The 26,191-nt window shown below is 39.6% G+C and overlaps 1 protein-coding gene across 1 annotated transcript in view; it reads right to left on the bottom strand.

Moving 5' to 3' along the window:
• Window positions 1-26,191, bottom strand: part of LOC126285431 (cubilin-like) — a 1,398,426-nt gene that overhangs the window by 306,702 nt on the left and 1,065,533 nt on the right. The window contains exon 47 of the mRNA XM_049984811.1: window positions 13,048-13,218. Within this exon, the coding sequence (XP_049840768.1) occupies window positions 13,048-13,218 (171 nt within the window). The remainder of the gene's footprint in view (window positions 1-13,047; window positions 13,219-26,191) is intronic.

Below are 26,191 nucleotides of genomic sequence, written 5' to 3'. Positions count from 1 at the left end.
AGTGTAAATATATATGCACTTTCTGCCTCAAAATGCAAAAACTCAAATTTATGCAGTAAATGGTGTTTCACAGCAATCCACATGAAATAATTAATCAGAGATAGTGTGAAACAGCTTTATTTTCTGGACATAGATATAGAGAAAGTAACCAACTTTTGAATTATTAATATTACCCAGAATCTGACAAAACCCAATTTGGAAAAGGAATGTGTAAAAGAATCCATTTGCAAAATGATGGAGGCACTTATGCATGAATAAGATGACACATCGTGCACTCATAAGTTACGTTCTGGTCTCACATCAAACAGTAGGCAGTTTGAGATACACACTGCATATGGCAGCATGCGACTGAGGCTTGACAATCAAAATCTTAGAACAAAGAAACCTGCACATATGCCTGCTGACTAAGGTTGGTATTATGAAAAATTCTGGACTTGTGGATGTTTTAGTGCACAGTGTTTTGAGCTATGTGTGCATAAGATACTGGCAGAGGTCAGATCTGAACTATCTCATGTATGCTGTTGCCAACCTCAGCAACAATTTTGGTGGTAGTTGTTGCCAAATGCTTTTGGTACTCTGTTTTGATTTGTATTATGCAAAGTCAGCTTCACCTAGCAGGTAATATTGGCACATCTCATTATTTTCTTTTCCTATTTTTGAATGGGCTAAGCGAGTAATCTCGGTTAATCATGATGTTCGAGAACGACTCTAACAATACCAGAAGGAACACGTGATCCCTGGGTTGATTCTGCCTTTGCAGAAACACGGGAGATGAGTGTAGGCTGGCTGAACTGCTAGAGGGAGGTGGGGCTTTGCTACCACAGCACTGTTCATCACCCATTGGGCATTTATGGTACCCCATGTGTTTATGTTTTTGGATGCCTGCGAGATTGTAGTGTCTACCACACCCACACTGTAGTGACGACATCAAGAGTCTCCCATTCAAGATAAAGTGTGATTGGGTTATTTTCATTCATATTTCCACTCCAAGTACCTTGTCAGTTCTATTTGCAGCATTGTCAAGAATGGGTTGCAGGCCCAACAAAAGGATTCTGCAGTATTCCAATCAGGGCTTATGTGCCACAGATTCGAAACAGCTGTTCTGCAGATTTTGTGATTAGCAGATTGGGTGAGACAAGAAAGATGATGTCAAGAAACACTTTTAGTCATGGAAGCACTTTGTTCACTGGAAAGAAAACGCTGCTGCTTTCCAACAGAAACAAGCATTTGATGGAAAACTTAAAAAGAGGGAAAAGAAGAAAACAAGAAGAGACTGTTTTGCAAAACTGTTGAAGTTTGTGCAGAAGTAAATATTCCACACAAACAGCTGTTATTATAGATAATAAAGACTATTTTTCTTTTGTTATTATTACTCTGTGTCCAATAACTCTTTTTTTTTTTTTTTTTTTTTCTTTCACGATCAGTTTTGTACTCAGGCACATTATGTGGAAACATTTAAATTAATATATATAACCATATACAAAAAGATGCAGACTTTGCCAAATTTTATTCTTACTATGCCAAAAATAGATTCTAATTTTAACAAAAATAGGTGTTAATTTCACCAAAAAAGATGATATATTATCAGGTCCGTACAGCAGTGACTGTGTATCCACTTGTATTTTGAATCTATAATTGTTCCACATACAAGTATGGACAATAATTATGAATTATTTCACAGTTAATGTTATTAACATTAACTGTGTGACAGGGAGACTAGTTATTTTTTTAAATTTCATTCATGACTGGGTATAGTACAACAGGAATTCCATCACGTTTTGGAAACTTACTCATTATTTGTAGACTCACTAGTGTTTCAGTACTGAAATGTTTATACATGAAGTGATTATTGTGTGACCAGTAACGGCATTATAATCAACAAATAACAGTAAATGAGGACCTGGCTATACCTGGCTTTCTGAATATTCCTTTTGACCTTCTTATCAATATGGATTTCTGGTATGTACCATTAAACATTTTTATTATTAACTGAACATAGTTTACATATGAACTCTTGTTCCTATCATTACAGTGCATGGCAATATATTTATGTTGTCAGTATACTATGTAGATTTTCATAACTGAGAAGAGGAAACCAATACAATGGAACATTATGACAAAGCATGTTTTAAATTAACACAATTTCATGTACTATTTCTAATCTCTCAACAGAGAAAAATCATTGGGTCAGTGCTGTCTTCCATAAATTTTGTTCTAAATCAGCATCTGTAGTAAAATGCATTGGCTGTCTAATGGAGTTTAAGTCACAAGGAAACTTCATGATCGCATTGGATTTGAGAAAGCCATTTATCACATACTATCATGAGTGGCAAAATGTTCATAGCATGTTGTATATCATACACTTCTTGCATAGGTACCTTCTTCCTATGCAACAATGACATTGTTTAGATAATACTTGTGCCTAATGAGCATGTGATGCATTCTTTATTTAAAAATAGAATTAATGTAACTCACAGCTGTTTAACCAAATTTCAAATTTTACAACAAAACAGAATACAATAGTAGTAGTAGTAGTAGTAGTAGTAGTAGTAGTAGTTTTATTCATCCGTAGATCTCTTTTTACAAGGATATAGGACATGTCAAAGTATTTACAAGCTTAGATCAATTTACAATATGCTAATTCGTATACACATATATTTACAGACTTCTAGTTAGAGACAATCATTAGATTTTACTCCTGGTATACAATAATTTATTTACAAATAACTCATTAAATAATGTAATGCCACACTATTCACTCATATTTCACTATCAGTCACTGCACACACTATACACACATTGTTTCATAACACTTCACTCACTACACACACACACACACACACACACACACACACACACACACACACACACAGGTGATCCTTGGGCCATTTTCTGTACTGCAAGTTCCCATTTGCTATCCTGAAAAACTGAGTCAGCATCCCTTCATAATGAGTGAGATGTTGAGCTCAGAAAGAGGAAGAGGTGTTAGTATTGTGCTATGCATAGCTTGAGGGGAGAGTGTCTCTAGAAAGGAAAAAAGAAGAAAAATAATAAAGTGAAGGTGTTATGTGGAATATTTGATGTTTTATAATCATCATTATTATTATTATTTGTTTGTATAACATTTTTTTTATCAAACCCCTACTCTGCTTTATCTAAGTAATCCTTCAATGTATAAAATGTATTGCATAACAGGTACTTTTTAGCTGCCTTCTTAAATAAGTGTATTTTTGAAATTTCTTTAATCTCTTTTGGTAATTTATTGTACAGTTTTATTCCTTGGTAGAAAATGCTGTTTTGAGTTTTATGTTTATTTTTTCTTGGTAAATGTAAGTTGAGTCTATCTCTTGTTGCATGGTCATGGACAGAGCTGTTTGTGCAGTAATTGCCAATGTTACTTTTGATGTGTACAACTGACTGGTAAATGTGTTCACATGGAGCAGTTAAAATTCCCAGTGTTTTGAACAGATCTTTACAATGAGCTCGACTACTATTTCTGGTTATTATTCTTATGGCTCTTTTCTGGAGTTTGAAAATTGTGTTCATATTTTGTGGATTTGTTCCCCAAAAAAGAATGTCATAGCTAAGAATTGAGTGTACATATGAATAATATGTAACTAAAAGACACTGCATGTTACACACAGATGATAGAATTCTAAGGGCATAACATGCTGATGACATTCTGTTTGCAAGTACCTTTGTGTGTTCGCACCACTTCAGCTGAGAGTCAATATTCATTCCTAGAAATTTTGCATTTGTTACACAGTCTATAGAGGTGCCATCTACATTTAATTTAACATTGTCATTTTTCCTCTTCAAACTGAAGTTCATGGCATTAGTTTTCTTTATGTTTAATGTCAATTTGTTGCTTATTGACCAATCGTAAACTTCCTTGAGAGTTTCATTTGCTTTCTCGGTAAGGAGTTCTCTTGTTCTCTCAGTGACTATAATATTGCTGTCATCAGCGAAGAGAATTTTCTCACCATGAGTAACACTACTGGGAAAGTCATTGATGTATATCAGGAATAGTATTGGTCCTAATATGCTACCTTGTGGAACCCCTATATTAATATGTTTTGGTTCTGATAAGTATTTTACTAAATGTTTAGATCTATTTGAAGTATGTGTTATCTCTACTCTTTGTACCCTATCTGTTAGGTATGATCAAAACCAGTCATTAGCTACCCCTCTTATTCCTAATGCTTCTAATTTATTTAATAGAATCTTGTGGTCGACTGTATCAAAAGCCTTAGAAAGATCCAAAAATATGCCTGTGACACACTCATCTTTATCAAGAGCATTAAGTACAACTTTTGTGAATTCTACTATGGCTGACTCCGTATTTTTGCCACTTCGAAAACCAAACTGTGATTTGCTTAAAAGATTGTATTTATTCAGATAATTCATTAATCTGTCTTTCATAATTGCTTCTATTATTTTTGAGAATGCTGACAGCAGGGAAATGAGCCGGTAATTTTCTATGTCTTCTGCATTACCTTTCTTAAGCAAAGGTACAACTCTTGCCTGTTTTAGCTGCTCTGGAAATGTCCCTGATGTGAAGGATTCATTTATTATATTTGTTAATGGGCCTTGTATAATCCCTATGCATTGTTTCAGTACACACATTGGTACATCATCTAAGCCTTCTGACTTTTTATTTTTTAGCTTTTGAACAGTTTTATTGACTTCATTCTCTGTGGTTGGAAGTAACATCATTGTATCTAGTGCAACAATTTTTGCAGGTGTTATATTTGTTTTGGGGAATTTTTGCTGTAACTTCTCTGCAATACTTGAACAATGCTCATTTACATAGTTTGCTAAGTGTTGTGGATCATTTATTACCTTATCCCCCTCCCTTAGCAGTATGTTATTCTGCGTTTGTTTGCCTCTCCCCGTTTCCTTTTTTATAACATTCCAGACTGCTTTGCTTTTATTCTCTGCATTATATATTATTTTGTCATTAAATGACTTTTTTGCAGCAATCAGCACCTTCCTATAAATCTTTTTGTATCTATGATAGAAATTTAAGAATTCTGGATCATTGTGAATCTTTTTCATGGAACTGAGGTGTTTAAGTGTTTGGGAGGACTTCTTAATACCTGCTGTTATCCATCTGTTTTTGTGAGATGTTGATACAGTCATGCATACTTTTGGAAATGCTGTTTCAAAGTTCAATTTAAACAATGTGGAGAATTTGGAGAATTTCATATTCACATTGGTTTCCTTATACACTTCATCCCAGCTTTGTTTTTCTAGTTCTTTTGAAAAATCTTTTATTTTGATTTCTGATAGATGTTGTTTATAGGCTTGTAGTTTAGGGAATGATTCGATGCCTGATTTTACTGTTGTTATTTGACAGAGATGGTCTGATAGTCCGAGATCTTTTACAGCTACATCACATTTTTCCCTGTCTATATTTGTGGCCACATGGTCAATTACTGATGCAGTCATTGTAGTAACCCTTGTTGCACTATTGACCAATAGGGACATGCCAAAACTTTGAAGGATATTTATGAAGGTGCTGCTGGATTCATTTATGATATTAGTGTTGATGTTTATGTCCCCACACAGAATTATGTTGACCTTTGTACTTGAGACTTTATCTAGAACTTCTGTTAATTTATTGAAAAAAGTGTCCACACTACCACTGGGAGATCTATACACACACAAAATGATTAATTTCTTGGTGATATCGAGCCCTGATAATTCAATAGCTGATATTTCAATGTGTTTGTCTTCACTAACTGTACTGAGGTCATGTCTAGGTTTGAACTGTGTTCCTTTTCTGATATAAATGCATGATCCTCCACCCCTTGAAGTAGTTCTGCAGTAAGAGTTTGCCCTTTCATACAATGATAATACTACATGTTGGATTTCTGTGTCTCTACACCAGTGCTCAGTAATACAAACTACTGTGCAGTTCAAAGATTGGAGCTCAACTTCTAATGCTTGTATTTTATTTTTTATTGATTGCATGTTTTGATGGAGGATTGTTAAGTCTGTGAAATGCCCCATGTTACTCTTTCCGATGGTTTGTTTTTCTTTGTGACATCTGGTATGTGTGATTTTTGAAGTGTTATAATCTGTCTTGTGAGTGATTGTTTCAGTATTTTTTGAACTGCTAGAGATACTCTTTAGGCAGGGGAACCTGTTGTCTGGATTTATCCTAAAAAAGACCTACTTTTCCTACCTATGACAACAGGTATTTGACCATGTGTGGCCCGAGATCCACCCCCTATACTTTCATGAATCAGCTGTACCAATCTTCACTTCCCAGTCCTGTTTAGGTGTAGGCCATGCCTAGTGAAACCCCAGAGAAACATGAGCAAAGTTGGCCGTCCTCAGAGCCATCCCCAGCCCCACATTGATTCGCCTCACAGCTCCATCAAGGCGTGGCTGATCATGACGCCGGAACAGCTCAACAAAGTGTACATTGGTGCCATGAGTCAGGGAAGCTATCTTGTCCAGGTCACCACCTATTTCATATGCCCCATCCCTGTCCAAACTGTTTCCCACCCCACCCACTATCACTACATGGTCCTCAAACATAAAAAAGTCTCTAAGAGGATCACACGTGATTTTATGAGGACATCATAGCCACTAAGGTGGTCTAATTGACCATTTTGAAAGTCTGTCCGTCTATAACAACAATATTTTTAATGATACTTCGAAATTTGTGACTTTTATTTATTTTTAACATGAATTTCATCATAGAAATTACAGACTATGTAGCTATATTCATAGCTTTTATTTCTCACTGCATGCTTAGAACCATGAAGGTGGTCACTATGATTGCTGAACGTTTCTTTATGTATCTATTTCATCTAAAAGGAGGAGGCTACGATGTTCATATCATAGATTTACTTCAAACGTTTTGCACTTTTAGTATTCCATTAGGACAACATAATGTGTAAGTAACAAAGCTACGTTTTCCTACGTGCAGAAATTTATCACAGCATGCTGCAAAATGTGCTTCCAGCTTCTGCTCTCCAATGTGGGCCACAAGATGCTGCATGAAACATTTTCCTAGCAGAAAGGCAGCGTGCTACGGAACATAAAAAATGAATGTGCTGTTCTGACACTTTTCTTAATTCAACTAAAATTTTAGGCTAGTGAGACAGAGAAATATTGAAACTTTTAAGACAAGTTGATTTTTTACTCTACTCAATATTTATCACACCATATCTCCTACACTATGTGCCATACAACAACATAACTTTATAGTTGGCTTCAGTGGTACATGTCAATAACACATCCAAACATTTTGGGCAATAGAGTCAGTAACAGTGGAGTAATAAATTAAAATGTCACATATGGTGCACAATTTTTTGCAAGTCAGCATCCAAAATGCAGTAAGTGATAAGATTTTTCCCTTTATACTTTTTGTGGAAAGGAAAATTGTTTGGAAAGGTTTGAATTTATTTTTAAAGTTTGTTGGAAGTTGGTGGGTGCTATAGTTTCCCATAGACAAGAGCACTATTCTGTGGTTCATTGGCATGACACAGGTTCCAGAGCTATTATAGGCATGGTGCTGTGTGGCAATACAGTAGGAGCAATGGGAAAACATGTAGGGCAGTGATCGATCTAAAAGCTGTTTAATTTTAGCACTCCGAAAGTACATGGAAGTTAGGCAAGAGGAGGAAGACTGTTTATTATTGTAAAGAGTACATGGAAAGTGTAAAGCAGTCACACAAATGTTCTTACATTGTGAACAAGAATGAGTGTATAACATTTCAGTAACAAAACAGTTGCTTGGCAATGCAGGGGAATGCCAGTTACTACAGCCTTATAATGCAGATATATCACAAATTAATGAACTGCCCAAGGACAACATGATACCCCTGATAGGTGTTGGCAGTTATGGCAGAACTGAGGAATTCACTGTAAGGAGCAGATTCATTGATTACTTCAATGGGGAAATTTTAATCATTGTTCATAGTACAAATCACAATAACAATAACAACATCCAACTCATAACAACTGTAGTTAAGGGCTCAGTGTATATACAAGTGCATTACACTGGACATTATCAAAGTCATTTCTTATTACATATTTAATTCATTTTTTTCTGATTTCTGCCTAAATTAACTCCTTTTGCACTTTGTTTTTTAATTCAGCATCAGTCATGTTCCACAAAATGTGCTGTTCAGATATCAACTCAATTAGTTGCTCATCCTCTGCAGCAGAGAGGCAATCAGCCAACATTTCTGGTGAATGTTTCAATAATTAGATCACATAAATTAGCTTCTCTGAACTGACTGCCCAAGGGGGCAAAACAAATACATCATCTGCTGCCTAGTGGCTGCCATTGCTCAAATCAACTTAACCCACTTCTCCAACTAAGCAAATTGCTGCAATATGCATGTCACACTGTTCCTGAAGCAAGTAAACGTTTCCTGCACATAGAGCCTGCAGTGGCACTGTATTGCTGGCACCTAAGGAAAACAGTCTAGTATTTTTGCATTATGCAAGTGGGGTGTAAGGCATTGCACACGTTTTATGCAATATGTTGTAGCAAACTCCCACAGCTAGGAAAATGTAGCTTAAGGTGTACTGCTTTGGCAATTTCAAGAAAATTGCAAGAGAATTTTCATGTTTCAAATATATGCTGCTGTGTTGAGACCCTGAGCAGGAGCTGGTGGCAATCAAGTGACAGTCAAGCTCTGTGATCAGTGGATCTCTGGTCCAAGTCCCTCTCATCCTTCTTTTTTAAATATACTCTTTCAACATTGATCATTTTATTCCATAAATGACATCTGAAAGATAATATAATTAAAAACCATGTGTATTTGCATGAAGTACGTAACTGTGATTTTAAAAAAATTGCAATTACATAATTCATCCTTGTTACATTAGCAATGTCTCACAAACATGCAACTAAACTGCAAATGGGGCCTGTCTTTGTGTCTGCAGGTCAAAGTGTCCAGATGCAGAGCAATTCTGGGTAGCTTGCCTGATTGCCAGTATAGGGATTTCGTGAATCATGACAGACATAAATGTCCAGGAAAACTTTATGCGCTTGTTCATGTACTTGATAGTTAAAAATATAATGTTTGTTGTAATAATTAAAATAAGTAGACAGCCAAACAACATGGAAATTCAATAAAATTCATGCAAATAAACATGTTTTTCATTATGCCACATTTAAAATGTCTTGTATGTAAAATAATATGACCAATGCTGGTGGGGAAGGGTGGGGGTAGGAGAGAGAGAGGGGGGGGGGGGGGGATGAGGGAGACTAGGCACTGAAATTCATCAATTACAGAGGTTTAATCTTAGCCATGTGACTGCAACCACATCATACTTAGAGTCACAATGCACTGGCATATATTTCACATGTAAAGCCTCTCTTGCGGTTTTCCTGAAATTGCCTACGTAATATGCCTTACTATTTGCATATTATGTTGCCTAATGGACTACTAAAATTGCACAAAGATTGAAGTAAATCTATGATCCAAATAGTGCAGCCTCCCCTTTTGAGAACATTGCAAAATCTTTGTTGCATTGTGCCTCACAGCAAAATGATTATACAACATAACCTGAAGCTTCTGAGCTGGTTACTGCATCTAGTTATAGCTAAACTGCTAGATTGTGTGCAAAAATAATGTTGTTGTTGCTGTTGTGGTCTTCAGTCCTGAGACTGGTTTGATGCAGCTCTCTATGCTACTCTATCCTGTGCAAGCTTCTTTATCTCCCAGTACATACTGCAGCTTATATCCCTCCGAATCTGCTTAGTGTATTCATCTCTTGGTCTCCCTCAACGATTTTTTCCCTCCACGCTGCTCTACAATACTAAATTGGTGATCCCTTGATGCCTCAGAACATGACCTAGCAACCGATCCCTTGTTCTAGTCAAGTTGTGCCACAAACTCCTCCCCAATTCTATTCAATACCTCCTCATTACTTATGTGATCTACCCAACTAAACTTCAGCATTCTTCTGTAACACCACATTTCAAAAGCTTCTATTCTCTTCTTGTCCAAACTATTTATTGTCCATGTTTCACTTCCATACATGGCTACACTCCATTCAAATACTTTCAGAAACGACTTCCAGACATTTAAATCTATACTCGATTTTAAAAAATTTCTCTTCTTCAGAAACGCTTTCCTCGCCATTGCCAATCTACATTTTATATCGTCTCTACACCGACCATCATCAGTTATTTTTCTCTCCAAATTAGCTAACCTCTTATACTACTTTAAGTGTCTCATTTCCTAATATAATTACCTCAGCAACACCCGACTTACTTCGACTACATTCCATTATCCTCAGTTTGTTTTTGTTGATGTTCATCTTATACCCGCCTTTCAAGACACTGTCCATTCCATTCAACTGCTCTTCCAAGTTCTTTGCTCTCTCTGACAAAATTACGTCATCGGCGAACCTCAAAGTTTTTATTTCTTCTCCATGGATTTTAATACCTACTCTGAATTTTTCTTTTCTTTCCTTTACCGCTTGCTCAATATAGAGATTGAATAATGTCAGGGAGAGGCTACAACCCTGTCTCCCGGCCTTCCCCACCACTCCTTCCCTTTCATGCCCCTCAACTCTTATAACTGCCATCTGGTTTCAGCACAAATTGTAAATAGCCTTTCGCTCACTGTATTTTATACTTGCCACCTTTATAATTTCAAAGAGAGTATTCCAGTCAACATTGTCAAAAGCTTTCTCTAAGTCTACAAATGCTAGAAACGTAGGTTTGCCTTTCCTTAATCTTTCCTCTAAGATAAGTATTATGGTCAGTATTGCCTCACATGTTCCAACATTTCTACGGAATCCAAACTGTGACTTATTAAACTGATAGTTTGGTAATTTTCACATCTGTCAACACCTGCCTTCTTTGGGATTGGAATTATTATATTCTTCTTGAAGTCTGAGTGTATTTCACCATTCTCACACATCTTGCTCAGCAGATGGTAGAGTTTTGTCAGGACTGGCTCTCCCAAGGCCGTCAATAATTCTAATGGAATGTTGTATACTCCCGGGGCCTTGTTTGGACTCAGGTCTTTCAGTGCTCTGTCAAACTCTTCACGCAGTATCGTATCTCCCATTTCATCTTCATTTACATCCCCTTCCATTTCCATAACATTGGCCCCTAGTACATTGCCTTTGTATGGACCCTCTGTATACTCCTTCCAGCTTTCTGCTTTCGCTTCTTTGCTTAGAACTTGGTTTTCATCTGGGCTGTTGATATTCATACAAGTCGTTCTCTTTTCTCCAAAGGCCTCTTTAATTTTCCTGTAGGCAGTATCTATCTTACGCCTAGTGAGATAAGCCTCTACATCCTTACATTTGTCCTCTAGCCATCCCTGCTTAGCCATTTTGCACTTGCTGTCGATATCATTTTTGAGACGTTTGTATTTGTTTTGCCTGCTTCATTTACTGCATTTTTATATTTTCTCCTTCGATCTGTTAAATTCAGTATTTCTTCTGTTACCCAAGGATTTCTACTAGCCCTCATCTTTTTACCTACTTTATCCTCTGCTGCCTTCACTACTTCATCCCTCAGCACCACCCATTCGTCTTCTACTGTATTTCTTTCCCCCATTCCTGTCAATTGTTCCCTTATGCTCTCCCTCAAACTCTCTACAACCTCTGGATTGCCCAGAGACAGAAACCGGTAGGCAAATTTTTGTTTCTGTTTTACAAAGGAAATCAGAATTGACATCTTTGGGTCAGAAAATTTGGACTGCAATTCTTTTTCAATACTATATCACAAGATAGGTTTAGTGGTTTTCTTTGATGTCAGAAGTTTGGAATTGTTTGTTTGTTTGTCACTTTACAGTGTGTGACAAAACAGCTCTTTTGCACTAGATTTACACAATGCATGGCTAATAAGCCAGATAAATTTGCCATCAGTACTTGGTTAGCAACAGACACAGAAAACATATTCCTGTTCACCAGATATCCATACCAGGGAACACCGACTAGAGAAACTAGACTTTTTGAAATAAGTTGTTATGAAACTTATGACACAAATCCTTAAAAGCAGAATGAGTGTGATAGTATATAATGTTTCAAATCGTTGCCCCTGGTCACAATATTGAGGAGAAAGCCCACAGTGCACAGAAAATGTCCAAGAAGAGAGATACCAACATCAGTAAGACATACCACCATCAGTCAGTACCACTCTGCGGAATAACTTTATTAAAGTATGGTGAGACACCCCTTTCCATTTAAGAAGGAAAGGAAAAGAGAAAGTCTTCATTCTCAGCACACTTCATTCAGGGGTAGAAATTGTGGATGATATGAAATGTCTCCCAAAAATAGCATAATTTTGTAATAAAATGAAATACGGAGAAGATACAATGGTCCAAATGGCTATTAAATATTCTGTGCAAGTAGTTTCGTAGAGATTTTGATATACTATTTTTTATATATACGACTTCACAGGAATAAATAAATGAGTTCTTTAGACAGCAGTTACAGGGAAAGTCTTGAGCAATAAGCAGTTTCAGCTGTGTCTCAGCAAAGAACTAACACGAAAACATGAAAAATACTTGCCAAAAAGTATTTCCTGTATTCAGTAGTGGGTCAAATAATGAAAACAAATCAGTAACTAATAGATGTAGGTGGCAGGCTGACTGACATACATTGCACATGCAAAAAATCTGTCCATGGAATATGTACAAACATTATCTTGAAGTGAAGCTTTGCTTGAATGTTGGGCTCATAAATACAGGAAACAATTTACTTTCTACTGTATTCTTAGCCCAAAATGAATCCAAACACAAAACCAACTGATGCCCACAAAAGAATATAAGCCTGACTTCAGTTTTAACATGCTTTTCATCCACAAAGTCTTTTTTTTCTCCAGTGAACAATGTGTTAAAATAGAAAAAAAAGTAGCTTGTCCCTGCACTCAATACAGCCATTGCTGCAGTTTTAGGTACATAAAAGGTCCTGTGGCTCTAGTGTTAAAATACAAATATTTGACATAATACATTTTATGAATTGTAATCAAATAAATTTTGAATCTGGAGTTTCATGAATGTTACTTAATGCAATGGTTCTGAATCAAAAGTATGTGGAGCTTGTACTTACTATTGAAAGTAGTGTTGAAGGTAAAATGGAATCCTCTATAAGGATAACTGCTGTAGCCTCTTGCTCCAGAAGTAGTGAAACTGATGAGTGCTCTGGAGTAAGTTGTTTGTAGATTACGCAAATTGTCACTGACAGTTTCCATGGATCCACAGAACGTTGCCAATGGAACAGCTATAAATGAACATCATGTCACATCACTGTCTTTTACTTATAGATGAAAACAGCTTGTGATTACAACAGCTACATTATTAAAATTTACAAGAGTTGCTGATAAATATTATGCTGTAGGACTATATCACAGGATGAGTGTAACTCCAAATCATGTCCTATGATTTAAATAATGTATATTGAAATATTGTTTATTTTTAATTTGGATGAAAATTCTTTTCACTTCTATATTCAACATCTATGTCTATACTCTGCAAACCACTATGAGGTGCATGGCAGAGGGTATGTCCCACTGTGCCAGTTGTTAGGGTTTCTTCCTGTGCATGAGACGACTATTGTTTAAAAACCTCTGTGCATGCAGTAATTGTTCTCATCTTATCCCCATGGGCACTATGTGAGTGATACATACGGGATTGAAGTATATTCCTAGAATCATCACTTAAAGTCTAGTCTATGTTCTACTACTTTTCCTTCTATGTCTTTTTTTTCTTCTAGTGAATTACAGTCCCCTACTTAGCTGTTTTTCTTATACTGCATTACAGTCTCCTATCACAATTAAAGCTTCATCTCTCTGGTGTGTGTGCGTGTGTGTTTGAGGTTTACGGGCGCTAAACAGCGTGGTCATCAGCGCCCAAACGCATAGAAACAGGAACACAAGCGGCGAAGGGACGAAGACGGACGCCGAACAAGGAGAACGGCTAAAAGACACAGGCCTGACGCAGTTCCAAATTCGCACATACAGAGGCAAAACAAGAGGAGAAGAAACACACTAAAAAAGGAAAGGAAACACAAGGAAAAGAGAACAGATACCGAAGGGAAACAAGGAGGTAATCGTGACTGGCGGACCTCTTACCTAAAACCTGGGTGAGCCAGTCACCCAGCAGCACATTAAAACCTTCTCCCTAAAATCCGAGGCAACAGAATAGACAGGACACGAAACCGTAAGACCTTAACCACAGTCGCTGCGTCGTCTTGCAAAATAGAGGGCAAATCCGGTGGCAAGGAAACCACCGCCCTCTGGTCAGAGAATAAAAGACAGTCAAGTAAAATGTGACGGACAGTAATCTGGACGCCACAAGCACTGCAGATTGGGGGGTCCTCCCGCCGGAGTAAAAAACCATGCGTGAAGGGACTGTGTCCAATGCGGAGGCGAGTGAGGAGAACCTCATCCCGCCTGTATGACTGGTAGGACGTACGCCATGGTCGCGTAGTGGCCTTTACCAGACGCAGCTTATTGTCAGAAACTGCCAACCACTCCTCTTCCCATTGACGCATAACACGAAAACGCAAAAGGGAGGTTACAGCATGGAGGGGGACGGCACATTCAACAACGTGAGGGAGGGAACATGCATCTTTGGCAGCCACATCCGCCAGTTCGTTTCCCCTAATACCCACGTGCCCCGGCACCCAGCAGAAAGAAACCTCCTTCCCCTGCCGTTGCAGGTGGAGTAGGGCATCATGGATGTTCTGGACGACCGTATCCGCTGGGTACAAGTGTTGCATGGTCTGAAGGGCACTCAGGGAGTCAGAAAAGATGAGGAACTTAAGACTGGTAACACATCTCATCTGCTCCAATGCCCGCAAGATTGCAAACAATTCGGCATCGAGGATGGTAAACGCCGCAGGAAGCCGTAACTTGACGACTCGATCAGGGAAAACAACAGCACAACCAACAGTGTCCCCCTGTTTAGAGCCATCTGTGAATACAGGTACATGGTCCGGATGCTGGTTTAAAATATCGTAAAATAAGGAGGTAAAAACAAACGCCGGAGTGCAGTTCCTCCGGTTCTCCGACAAGTCTAAAAGGATGCTGGGCCTCTGGAGCAACCAGGGAGGCAGGCGAGTAAAACCTTGTCGTTGGGGGGCCACACGCTCCACACCAAGGGACTCAAGCAAATGCTTGGCACGAATCCCAAATGGTTTTGTTGCCCTGGGACGACTGGAAAAGAGACGTTCCATAGGCGGTTGGGCAACGGTAGGGTACGCAGGGGAGGTAGGACAGGCAAGGAAATGACACACCCGTCGCACCATGAGGAGTTTCCGCCGGATGGCGAGCGGCGGTTCCCCTGCCTCAGCACACAGGCTGGGGATGGGACTGGTACGGAAGGCACCAGTGGCCAGCCTGATACCCTCATGGTGTACTGCGTCAAGGATCTTCAGATACGAAGGCCTTGCTGACCCATACACGGTGCAAGCATAGTCAAGACGCGATTGGACGAAAGCCCTATAAAACTGCAGCAGACATGCCTGATCTGCTCCCCAGGACCGATGGCTCAGACACTTCAAAATATTCAGTGCCTTCAGGGCCCGCACCTTGAGGTCTTTAAGGTGAGGCAACCACGACAACTTGGAATCAAAAGTGAGGCCCAGGAACCTCACAGTGTCTCTAAAAGGAAGAACGGTGTCCCTCAGACGCAATTCAGGGGAGGTAAAAACACGCCGAGAACGATTAAAATGAACACACACAGATTTATCTGCAGAAAAGGTAAAACCCGTCTTTGCAGTCCATGCCTCTAAGCGCTTTATCGTAAGCTGTAACTGCCGACTAGCACTGACAAGACTGGAGAACAGAAAACAGCAAAATCGTCCACAAACAAGGAGCATTGGGCAGGACTCCGGATAGTGGACGTGATACTGTTAATAGCAACGGCAAAGAGGGTGACACTTAAAACGCTGCCCTGAGGAACACCATTCTCCTGCACATACAAATCCGATAGCACATTACCAACCCGATACCGAAAGAGGCGGTGAGAAAGAAAGGACCGAATGAAGATGGGGAGACGGCCACGAAAGCCCCACTCATGGAGTTGATTGAGGATAAGGCGGCGCCAAGTAGTGTCATACGCCTTATTAATGTCAAAGAAGACCCCTAGACAATGCTGGTTACGTATAAAGGCCTGCTGGATGGCGGCCTCAAGCAGGGTCAAGTTGTCTATAGTGGTACGACATCTCCGAAAGCCACACTGAGAGGGGCTAAGGAGCTGCCTGGTCTCGAGCAGCCAAACCAGGCGGCGGTTGACCATGCGTTCCAACGTCTTCCCAACACAGCTCATCAAGGCAATACTCCGATAACTACTGGGATGCGTTCGGTCCTTCCCTGGTTTGAGGAGGGGAATCAAAATTGCCTCCCTCCACGAGTCAGGGTACGTGCCAGATAACCATATCATATTGAAACAGTTCAGGAAAACTTCCTTGGATGGCAGCAACAGGTGCCGCAGCATGCTGTACCGGATTTGATCATGACCAGGCGCAGTATCATGAGCCACAGACAGCGCAGAATCCAGTTCCCACATTGTGAAGGGGCAGTTATAGGGTTCAGAATTTAGAGACCGGAAGTCCAAGTGACCCCTTTTGACGGCAGTGCGGTAGTGGCAGAAATCTGGATCACAGTTAATAGTGGCGGTAGATTCCGCAAAATGCATGGCCAGTGTCTGGGCAATGTCTATCGGCGCCGTGAGGAGACATCCCTGATGCAGCAATGCCGTGACAGGTAGCTGGCTGAGTTTCCCGGAAATCCTCCCGATGGCTTCCCATACTTTCGTAGAACTAGTGGAGCGAGAGATGGAATTCAAGAACGATTGCCATGACCGTCGTTTGCTCTCTTTAATCACTCGCCGCGCTCTGGCCCTTGCCACCCGAAAGGCCGCAAGGGTTAGGACGCCTCTTGGGATGACCGGATGACCGTGGGATTGACAATTCAGCAGCATGTGAGATCACGGCTGCAACATGGTCTACCCATTCGTGGACGCTGGCACGGTGTTCCAAAGCAGCCAGTTGGCTGAAAAGTGTCCAGTCAGCTCTGCAAAGGTGCCACCGGGGCGGCACTGGTAATGCCACAGCCTCATCCAGCAGGCGAATCCAGAGGGGGAAGTGGTCACTAGAATGGAGGTCAGCTGCAGCCTCCCACAGAGCAGAATCCGCGAGTGCTGGAGAGCAAAAGGAAAGGTCAATAGCCGATGACGATCCAGAAGCATTACAGAAATGAGTGGGAGCACCAGAGTTGAGGAGTCACAGTTCTTCAGACATCATGACGCTTTCCAGAATGCGACCCCTGGGGCAAGTAGTCGGAGAGCCCCATAAGACATTATGAGCGTTGAAGTCCCCCAGAAGAAGAAATGGGCGAGGGAGTTGGCTAATAAGGTCCGTGAGAGCCTCAGAGTCTATCGCATCTGGAGGTGGTAAATAAACAGAACAGACTGTGAGCCTCCGACCCACAAGAATGTCAACTGCAACTGCTTGCAAGTCGGTGACGAGAGGGAGCTCAGATGAGGGGTGAACGTCACGGACAAAAACCGCAACACCACCCTTTGCCCTTTGCCCCGTCAGATCATCTTTTCGATATACGGTATAGCCGCGTAAAGAAGGAGAATCAGTGGCCCGAAAATGTGTCTCTTGGAGACATAAGCACAAGGGGCACTCTCGTATAAGGAGTTGTAATTCGGCCACTTGCGTCCTGAAACCATTCAGGTTCCACTGTAATATGGGAGCCAGTGATCAGGGTGGCTGAACTTTCACCCTGCCTCTGTGCTTTGGAGGAGAGACCGTACTGGCCGGAGATTTATTCCTGGGGAGAGAAGATCACCCCCGGTCGACATCAATGTCCATAAGATCCAATGACGACCCACGGGAGATGTCAGACAGTACGATGGCATCATCATCGGACCGACGCTGACTAGTCTCCTCAGGTGGCAGAACCTTCATCTTCTGAGGCTTTGTCTTGGGGGGCTTGGAATGCAGAGCCTTGTCAACAGTTGGAGGTTGACTCGCCTGGGCAGAAGGCGCCATATGGGGGGAGGCTGGAAGTACCTCAATGTCAGCAACCACGGCCTTGTCCGATGTAGCGGGGAGAGCCGCAGATTGCAAAACAACCGCAGCAGCACAAGTGCACTGGCAAGCGCAGGTTTTAGTGCTAACACTAGCAACCTCCGTTTGTGTAGCAACAGTGGCCAGTTGTACCGGTTTTTTGAGAGCGGAAGCGAAAGATGTTGAAAACACAGGAGGTTGCATGGCCTTAAAGATCTTCTTGGCCTCACCATAGGGGATGCGCTTAGATGTTTTAATCTCCTGTACCTTCCGCTCTTTGAGATAGATGGGGCAGATCCGGCTCCAGACAGGGTGACTCCCAGAGCAATTCACGCACTTCACAGGCGATGAACAATCGGCTCCGTCATGGGCAGGCTGACCACATTTACCACACGTGGCTATCCCATTGCACCCCAACGTAGTATGCCCAAAGCGCTGACATTTAAAACAGCGCATTGGGTTGGGGAAATATGGCCGTACGGGCAAACGTAAGAACCCCGCTTTAACATGCTCCGGGAGTCTCGGGCAACTGAATGTGAGAATAAACGAGTCAGATTTGACGAGGTCCCCATTGACTCGTTTCATAATGTGCTGCACGTCAACAATTCCTTCGTCAGCCCACTCAGATTTTAGCACGTCTATGGGGATATCCACCAAGTCCCTACACGTCACAACACCCTTACTATAATTCAAAGTGGAGTGGAGCTCGGTCTCGACAGCGTACTCTCCTAGACAATTTGCTTTCCGAAGGGCAGCGACTTGACGGGAACTAGAAGTTTCAACTAACAGAGTCCCATTGCGCAGTCGCTTTACAGATTTCAGTGTTCCTGCAATTCCCTCAAGACCCTTGTGGATGTAAAAGGGAGAAACCCTCTCAAAGCTACTCTCCTTCTGATTATCAGCATGTGCTCCATTACTACATTCTGTTAAATCTCTGGAGGACTCGCAGCGCGTAGCCGCTTTTTCGATGGGGTGTGTTTTCCTACCAGCGGCCCACCCAAGCCACTGGTAGGGGGAAATGTAGAGGTCGAAGGGTCCATTGCGGTCCCACGAGCAGCTAGGGAACTAAAAGTCCGCTCAGACAGAGCCCCGCGTGCCTGAGTAAGCCTTATACAACTGGGGTGCGGCAGGTGCCCCAGAGGTTGCCCGCTTGTGACTGTTCCACCCCAACAGCCATGCATCTTCTAGGCACGGAGCACACCGAAAGATTGAGGGGTTTTTATAGAGGTTGGCCTTCCTCGCAATCCAGGCGGTTAAGCCAAGATTACCATTCCCCGCAGCACACAACATTTCACCGCCGCGCCGTACGGTGGTCGCTGAAGCATGTTCGGGGGTTACGGTGACAGGACACTGGCGGCACAGACCAGTCCCCAGCTCAGGACCCCGGGGTCGCCAAGCCCGTACTCAGCAAGTGAATGCTGAGCCCTTGGGGGCCTTCATCTCTCTAAATTCTCAATTATTTTCTTTACTTCATCATACACATACATTGTACAGTTGTGGTGGTCCACTGTTTTAATGTCTTTCTTGTCTATGATAATATATTTGGTAAACTGTTCACAGTAGTTTGGCCAGATTCCTATTTTCTTGTACATTATTTGGCCGACTCCCTCATTATCCTAGAATCATCACTTAAAGAGAGCTCTTGAAACTTTGTTAATAGACTTTCTTGGTATAGTTTACATCTCTCTTCAAGAGTCTTACAGTTCAGTTCCTTCAGTATCTCTGTGACACTCTCCCTTGGATCAAACAAACATATGACCATTCATGCTGCCCTTCTCTGTATACCTTCAGTATACTCTGTTAGCCCTGTTTGGTATGGGTTCCTACACTTGAGCAACATTCTAGAACTGGTCAAATGAGTGATTTGTAAGCTACCGCCTTTGTAAAGTAACTGAGCTTCCCCAACGTTCTTTCAATAAACGGAAGTCTACCACTTGTATTTCCCTTGACAGAACCTATGTCATCATTCCATTTCATGTCCCTACAAAGTGTTAAACCCAGGTATTTGTATGAGTCAGCTGTTTCCAACTGTGACTCATTGACATTACAGTCATAGGATATTACATTTTCCTCATTTTGCCACATGCACAATTTTACATTTCTGAACATTTAAACAAAGTTTCCAATCTTTGCATATGTTGAAATCTTATCAAGATCTGACTGAATATTTATGCAGCTTCTTCCAGGTAGCACTTAAAAAAAAAAAAAAAAAAAAAAAAAAAAAAAAAAAAAAAAAAAAACAAAAAAAAAACTTAGGTTACTATTAATATTATCTGCAAAGTCATTAATACACAACGTGAACAGCAATGTTCCCAAAATTTTGTCCTGGGGCAGACCTGAAGTTACTTTTACATTGGATGATGACTCTCCCTCCAAAACATGCTGTGTCCTCCTTACCAAAAAGTCCTCAATCCAGTCACAAAATTCACTTGATACCCCATATGATCATACTTTTGACAATAAGCATAGGTGTACTATTGAGTCAACACCTTTTTGGAAATTAAGAAATACTGAATCTACCTGACTGCCTTGATCCAAAGTTTTCAGTATGTCATGTGTAAAAAGTGCAAATTGGGGTTCCCATGACTGATGTTTTCAGGATCCACATGAGCTGGCATGGAAGATGTCGTTGTGTTTGAAATACCTTATTATGTTTCTGCTCCAAATATATTATAAAATTCTACAATAAATTGATGTCAAGGACATTGAACAGTAATTTTGTGGCCCACTTCCACTGCCTTTCTTGTAGATGGGTGTGACCTGTGTATTGTTTTCAAGAACTTGTAAAGGGACACCCCCTCTAACATTACCTTTATTCAACAGAAGTAATCAATACGAAAAATATTTTCAAATCTTGTATAGGTTAATATTACCTCAGCTGTTTTCCTAAAGGAATTTCATATGATTTTGTACACACTGTATTATATTTCATGCTGAAATGTATAAAAAGAAATTAATTTGTTTTGGTTGTTACAACTGATATGTACTAATGCTGTATGTACAGTTAAAATTACTCTTCTGTTAGAAACATTTGAAATTACAAAATATCTGGCACACTTAAAATTCTTGTTATTATCTGACACTAATTATTTAATTTAATTCTGGATTCATTAATCAAATAATAACATAAATTGGTGGATATTCATTTGTCTAGAAAGTTTGAAAAATCTTTGGAATACTGTTAGTACCATGAGTGAGTAGTGGACATGCCTCTGATGTGGTTGGACATGTTTTTAATTTTGGCAATAACAATGTAATTTTCAATTTAAAAGTGGAGATTGTAAAGACAGTGTGATATAGAAAAATGTGATAGAATAAAAAATTACAGAAACAGAAATTATGGAGCAGGCCTACTTCAGAATGATCATATCATTTGGAACCTACAATATCAAAAATTTCAGTCTCAAGAATCAACACCTAGACATGAAACAAATTGGAGCAAACTACAAAAAAAGAAGATAAGCAAAAAAGTTGTCTGTACATCCTACTCCTCTTGAACTTTCTTAAAAGACCTAGTTATTTTGAAGCGTGAAAATCAACAGGTGATGTGAGGGAGGGTAAGATAACAAACTAGACACACTTTTCTGTTTCAGCAATTTCAGATAGATCATAGATAGAAGATGGGCTAACTCAGTTGAAATTTCAGTACAGAATCTGACAGGGATTCTTTCTGATCCCGGAGCTATGTTCAATGTTAATGATTTCAGCTGTTTCTCAACACCACTGACACTAATGCTTATTCCATTAATCTTTTCTGTGATATGAGAATTAAATTGGGGCAATTCACCATGGTTTTCCTTTGTAAAGGAACATATGAAAATGGATTTAAGCATTTCAGGTTTTGCTCTGCCACCATCCATTTCAGTTCCTGGACACTAACTTTGGCACCACTAACAATCCTTACATATGTACAGAATTTCTTTGCATTTTGTGAAATATCATTTGATAATATTCTGCTGTGATAGTCAATGAAGGTGTCATGAATTGCTCTCTCGGTAGGCAAATGCATTTCATTCAGTATCTCTCTGTCTATAGCCTTATACTTTGTTTTGCACCTATTACACAGAAAACTCTGTTTATTTAGAAGTTTCTTTCACAGTGATTTTATACCATGAAGATTCCCTCTCATTATAAACTGTTACGTTACATATGTATCTATCCAGTGCATGGTAAACTATTGTTTTAAACTTGAGACATTGTTCCTCTACATACTCCTGCTCTGTACTGAGCATATCAAGTTTATCACTGACATGCGACACTGCTGACTTTTTATCTAGTTTACTGAACATATACATCTTTCTGCTTGTTTTAGGTGTCCTTTGTACTTTCATAACCAATGTTGCTGTAACCACATCTTGTTCACTGATACCAGTTTCAATATGGACATCCTTGGTGAGGTCAGATCTATTTGTTGCCATTAGATCCAATGTATTTCCATCATGAGTGGGGTTCCTAACTACTTGTTCTAGGCAGTTTTCAGAGAAGGTATTTAGTAATGTTTCACACAATGTCTTATCATGTCCACCACTAACAAAACTGTGAATTTCCTTATTACTTGTGATTATTGGATGACTAAAGTTTGCAGAAATGATTGGTCACTTACTTAAAAGTGAACTGAGGTTTTCTCTAAAGTTTTCAGTTACATCAGGAGACGAGTCTGATGGGTGATAAAAGGATCCAGTTATCATTTTATGTCCACCCCTGATAATGAGTCATGCCAAACATTGTCACATGTAGCTTCAATTTCTAACTCAGTGTATCTGAGTTTCTTGTTTACTGCGACAAATTCACCACTTCCATTTCCCAGCTGTCTATCCTTTAGATATACACTTAAATTTCCCCCAAAAATCTCACTGCTATCAATTTTAGATTTCCACTGGCTTTCTGTACCTAGTATTATGAGAGTTACTCCCTCAGTGTCTGACAGAATAGTCTCTTCAGCATACTGAACGAGGCCCACAGGCATATCCACTGAGTACACCTGGTGTCCTTTCATGCCCCTTCCTGACATTTCCCTAATGGGTGACATCATTCAGTGCACATCTGAACTGCTGTGTTTGTATCCTCTTGATGGTGGACAAAACAGGTTCCCAAAAACAGATAAAGTGAGTCTCACTGCCTCAGTTTCAATTTCAGCAAAAGACAGTACTTCAGAATTGTTGGTTACAGGGATTGGTACCACACCTTGAGGTCTGCCTGGTCCCCATCCACTCTGTACAGGATGCCTAGATCTATCATTGAACAAGTAATGACAGATCCTGTACTTTCCACAGAGGAGACAGGATACACAGGGGAGGGTAGTACTTGAGGTAGCCTGGTGTACCGGTATCACATGCACACGATTCTTAGGATCTCTTCCAACACATTGATTCACAGCAGCTGCCAATCGATTGACAGTGGGCAATTTTCAGTCTCTTACAAATATGTTTGAAGACAGCAACCACAGTGGGGCTGCATTTTGGTTGGTGCAACATAAGGCAGTGACCAAATAACTTCAAATTAAGCCCACTGATTATATTTTATCTTTTGAGCTAAAAAATTGCTAATTCCATATAAGAATTGGCGCAAATACACAAAACAAGCTTTCTAGTAAGGCAGCACAAAAGCCTGTGGTAAAAATTACAAGTTTCCTCAATCAAACAATGAAAAATCCAGGACAGACTGTAACAGTATTACGAAAAGGAAAGTTGCTATTCACCATATAGTGAAAATACTGAGTTGCAGATAGGCACAACAAAAAGACTGTCACAAATAAGCTTTCAGCCAGTATGACCTTCATCAAAAATAGAAAACAGACACACACACATACACACTCATGCAAACGCAACTCACACACATATGTCGTGTGTGTGTGTGTGAAATGCGTTTGTGTGAGTGACTGTTATTTACTTCAAGTGCCTTGTTTCAACTTACGTCCCTCAGTCTTTTGTTGAATTAATTCATCTTCATCCACTTCTGCTTCCCTTTCCATAATACTGTCATCAAATTTGTATCCTTTTGAAACAGATATATTGAGAGTTTGTTATTTGCATTTCTGGAATTTGTACATACTTTGGATGTTTCAAACAGTAAGTGCCAATTTTGAATCACTTATTATTTGTGCGTAGTCTGTGGTCAGAGAAGATATTTTGCTGGAAGATGTGCTTATTTTTTATCATCACTCCTTGGCAGCGAAGAGTGCAGGGAGTTCTATGGTTAGAGAGGTAGTGAGAGAGATGCCAAACAGAGGACTCGTAGCCATGAAGACATAAAGTTAAGTGCATCTGTGTTTAAGTAAAATTATTTGTGTTTGGATTTGGGAAACACAGGAGAAAGATTTGATTAGAGATTTAGAATGAAATGATATGTAATAAGATTGTAATGAAAAGGAATGAAGTTAATATTTTTTTATTTATTGGCACTGCAGTTGTGTGTAGTTGAGAATCAATGTTGAATGAGACATCCATATCAGGGAACTTTAGATTTTTCATTAAAGGTTGCATTACGTTCACTGTAAGATACATTTTATGTTCATAAATTATATGTTTCCAATTTATGATAGTAATAGTTCAATTTCAATGCTGCCCTTTGTCAAGGTTAATGAGTATTGTAACATAAATTTTGTGCATTTAATAATATATCAGATAATACTTATGGAACATTCCATAGGTTCTTGGAGGAACCTTGTATTAAAGTTATTAACATATCAGGTAGTTTAAAACAGTTTTTAAAGGAATATTTCACCTACGAGCATTGTTCGCATCCTCGATAAAAGTCATTTTTATTTAAAGGAGCGTCTTACTCAATGACGTGTATAAAATAGTTAACTTGTTGTCTGGAGCATTGTACTAAGCTCGCAGCAACTTTAGTTAGAAATTTGCAGCTGGTGCACAAAGAGCTGCAAGCACTGCATTTCCAAGCAATTATATTACGAGATATTTTCAGTTCAGGATCAGTTTACTACAAAAATTATGAATGCACAGGGACCCTTTCATAAACAGGTTTATTATGCACATCATTAACACACACGGACCACTTTGTTTAATAGCAGATATTAAGAGTAAATTTCAAATTTAATCAATTTGCACATTTTTTAGGAAGGTTATATAACAGGGCTATTGTACTCTCACAGGCAGATATATTTGGTTTCTCTCACAGTTGGAAATGCACGAAGTCACCTGAAGCTAAAGAACACAAAGTTACAACCAAAGGAGCAATCCAGTACAAGCACAAAATCAAACCAAACGAAAATAAATATATAATACAAACTTTCACTTTATATAGAGATTCTTATATGTCTTCTACATTTAAATCTTCTCCTTGTATGTTAATATTGGGTAGCCATTTGAGTTTTTGATGCTTATAGAGCTGTCTGTGTTTTCTCTGAAAGTTTCTGAAATTTTCATACAAGTAGCAAATATGTATCCCTGTTGTGAATGCTTCTACTTCTTAGCATTTCTCCTCTAGCCACTTCAGCTTTGCTACATTGCAAGCTTACATCAATTTTATTTCTAAAAACCTGTATGCCCTTTTTCCTGCTTTGTTTGCTGTATTTTGCACATATTCACCTTTCAAAAATTAAAATTAATATCATGTGTGCAATCCAAGAATTTATATTACGCGCATCTGTTTGCCTATTTTTTGTTTTGCTAATTTCACTGTTTAATCTTTTAAAGCAAACCAGTTATCTTCTGCTCTATCTCTTGCAGTTAGGCCACTGACTAAGACATCTTCAGGAAATTCTGGTTGTTTCAACTTGTCCTTATCATGTCTACTTAATTGTCTAGTTTTCTTTGATTTCTTCAGTTTTACACTGTATTCTGTAACTAATAAATTCGGTTCAGAGTTCACAACTGTTCCTAGAACTACAATGCAGTTTAAATTTGGTTCCTAAATCTATGTCTTAGCATTATCTAATGTATCTCAAACTTTCCAGCGACCTCAGTTCTCCTCCATGTATGCTTATTCATAATTGTTAAACCAAGTCTCTGCAATGATTAAATTAATGTTCTGTGCAATATCTACCATGTGGCTTCCCTTTTATTCTTCCCCTCCCCCCCCCCCCCCCACCACCACCACCCACCCGCCCACCCCCCAGTCTATGATCTACTACTTTTCCTTCTATGTCTTTTTTTTTTTCTAGTGAATTACAGTCCCCAAGTTAGCTGTTTTTCTTATACTGCATTACAGTCTC

Source organism: Schistocerca gregaria, chromosome 8 (assembly GCF_023897955.1).
Source record: "Schistocerca gregaria isolate iqSchGreg1 chromosome 8, iqSchGreg1.2, whole genome shotgun sequence".
Taxonomy (NCBI): Eukaryota; Metazoa; Arthropoda; class Insecta; order Orthoptera; family Acrididae; genus Schistocerca; species Schistocerca gregaria.
This window is presented reverse-complemented; position numbering and strand designations above follow the sequence as displayed.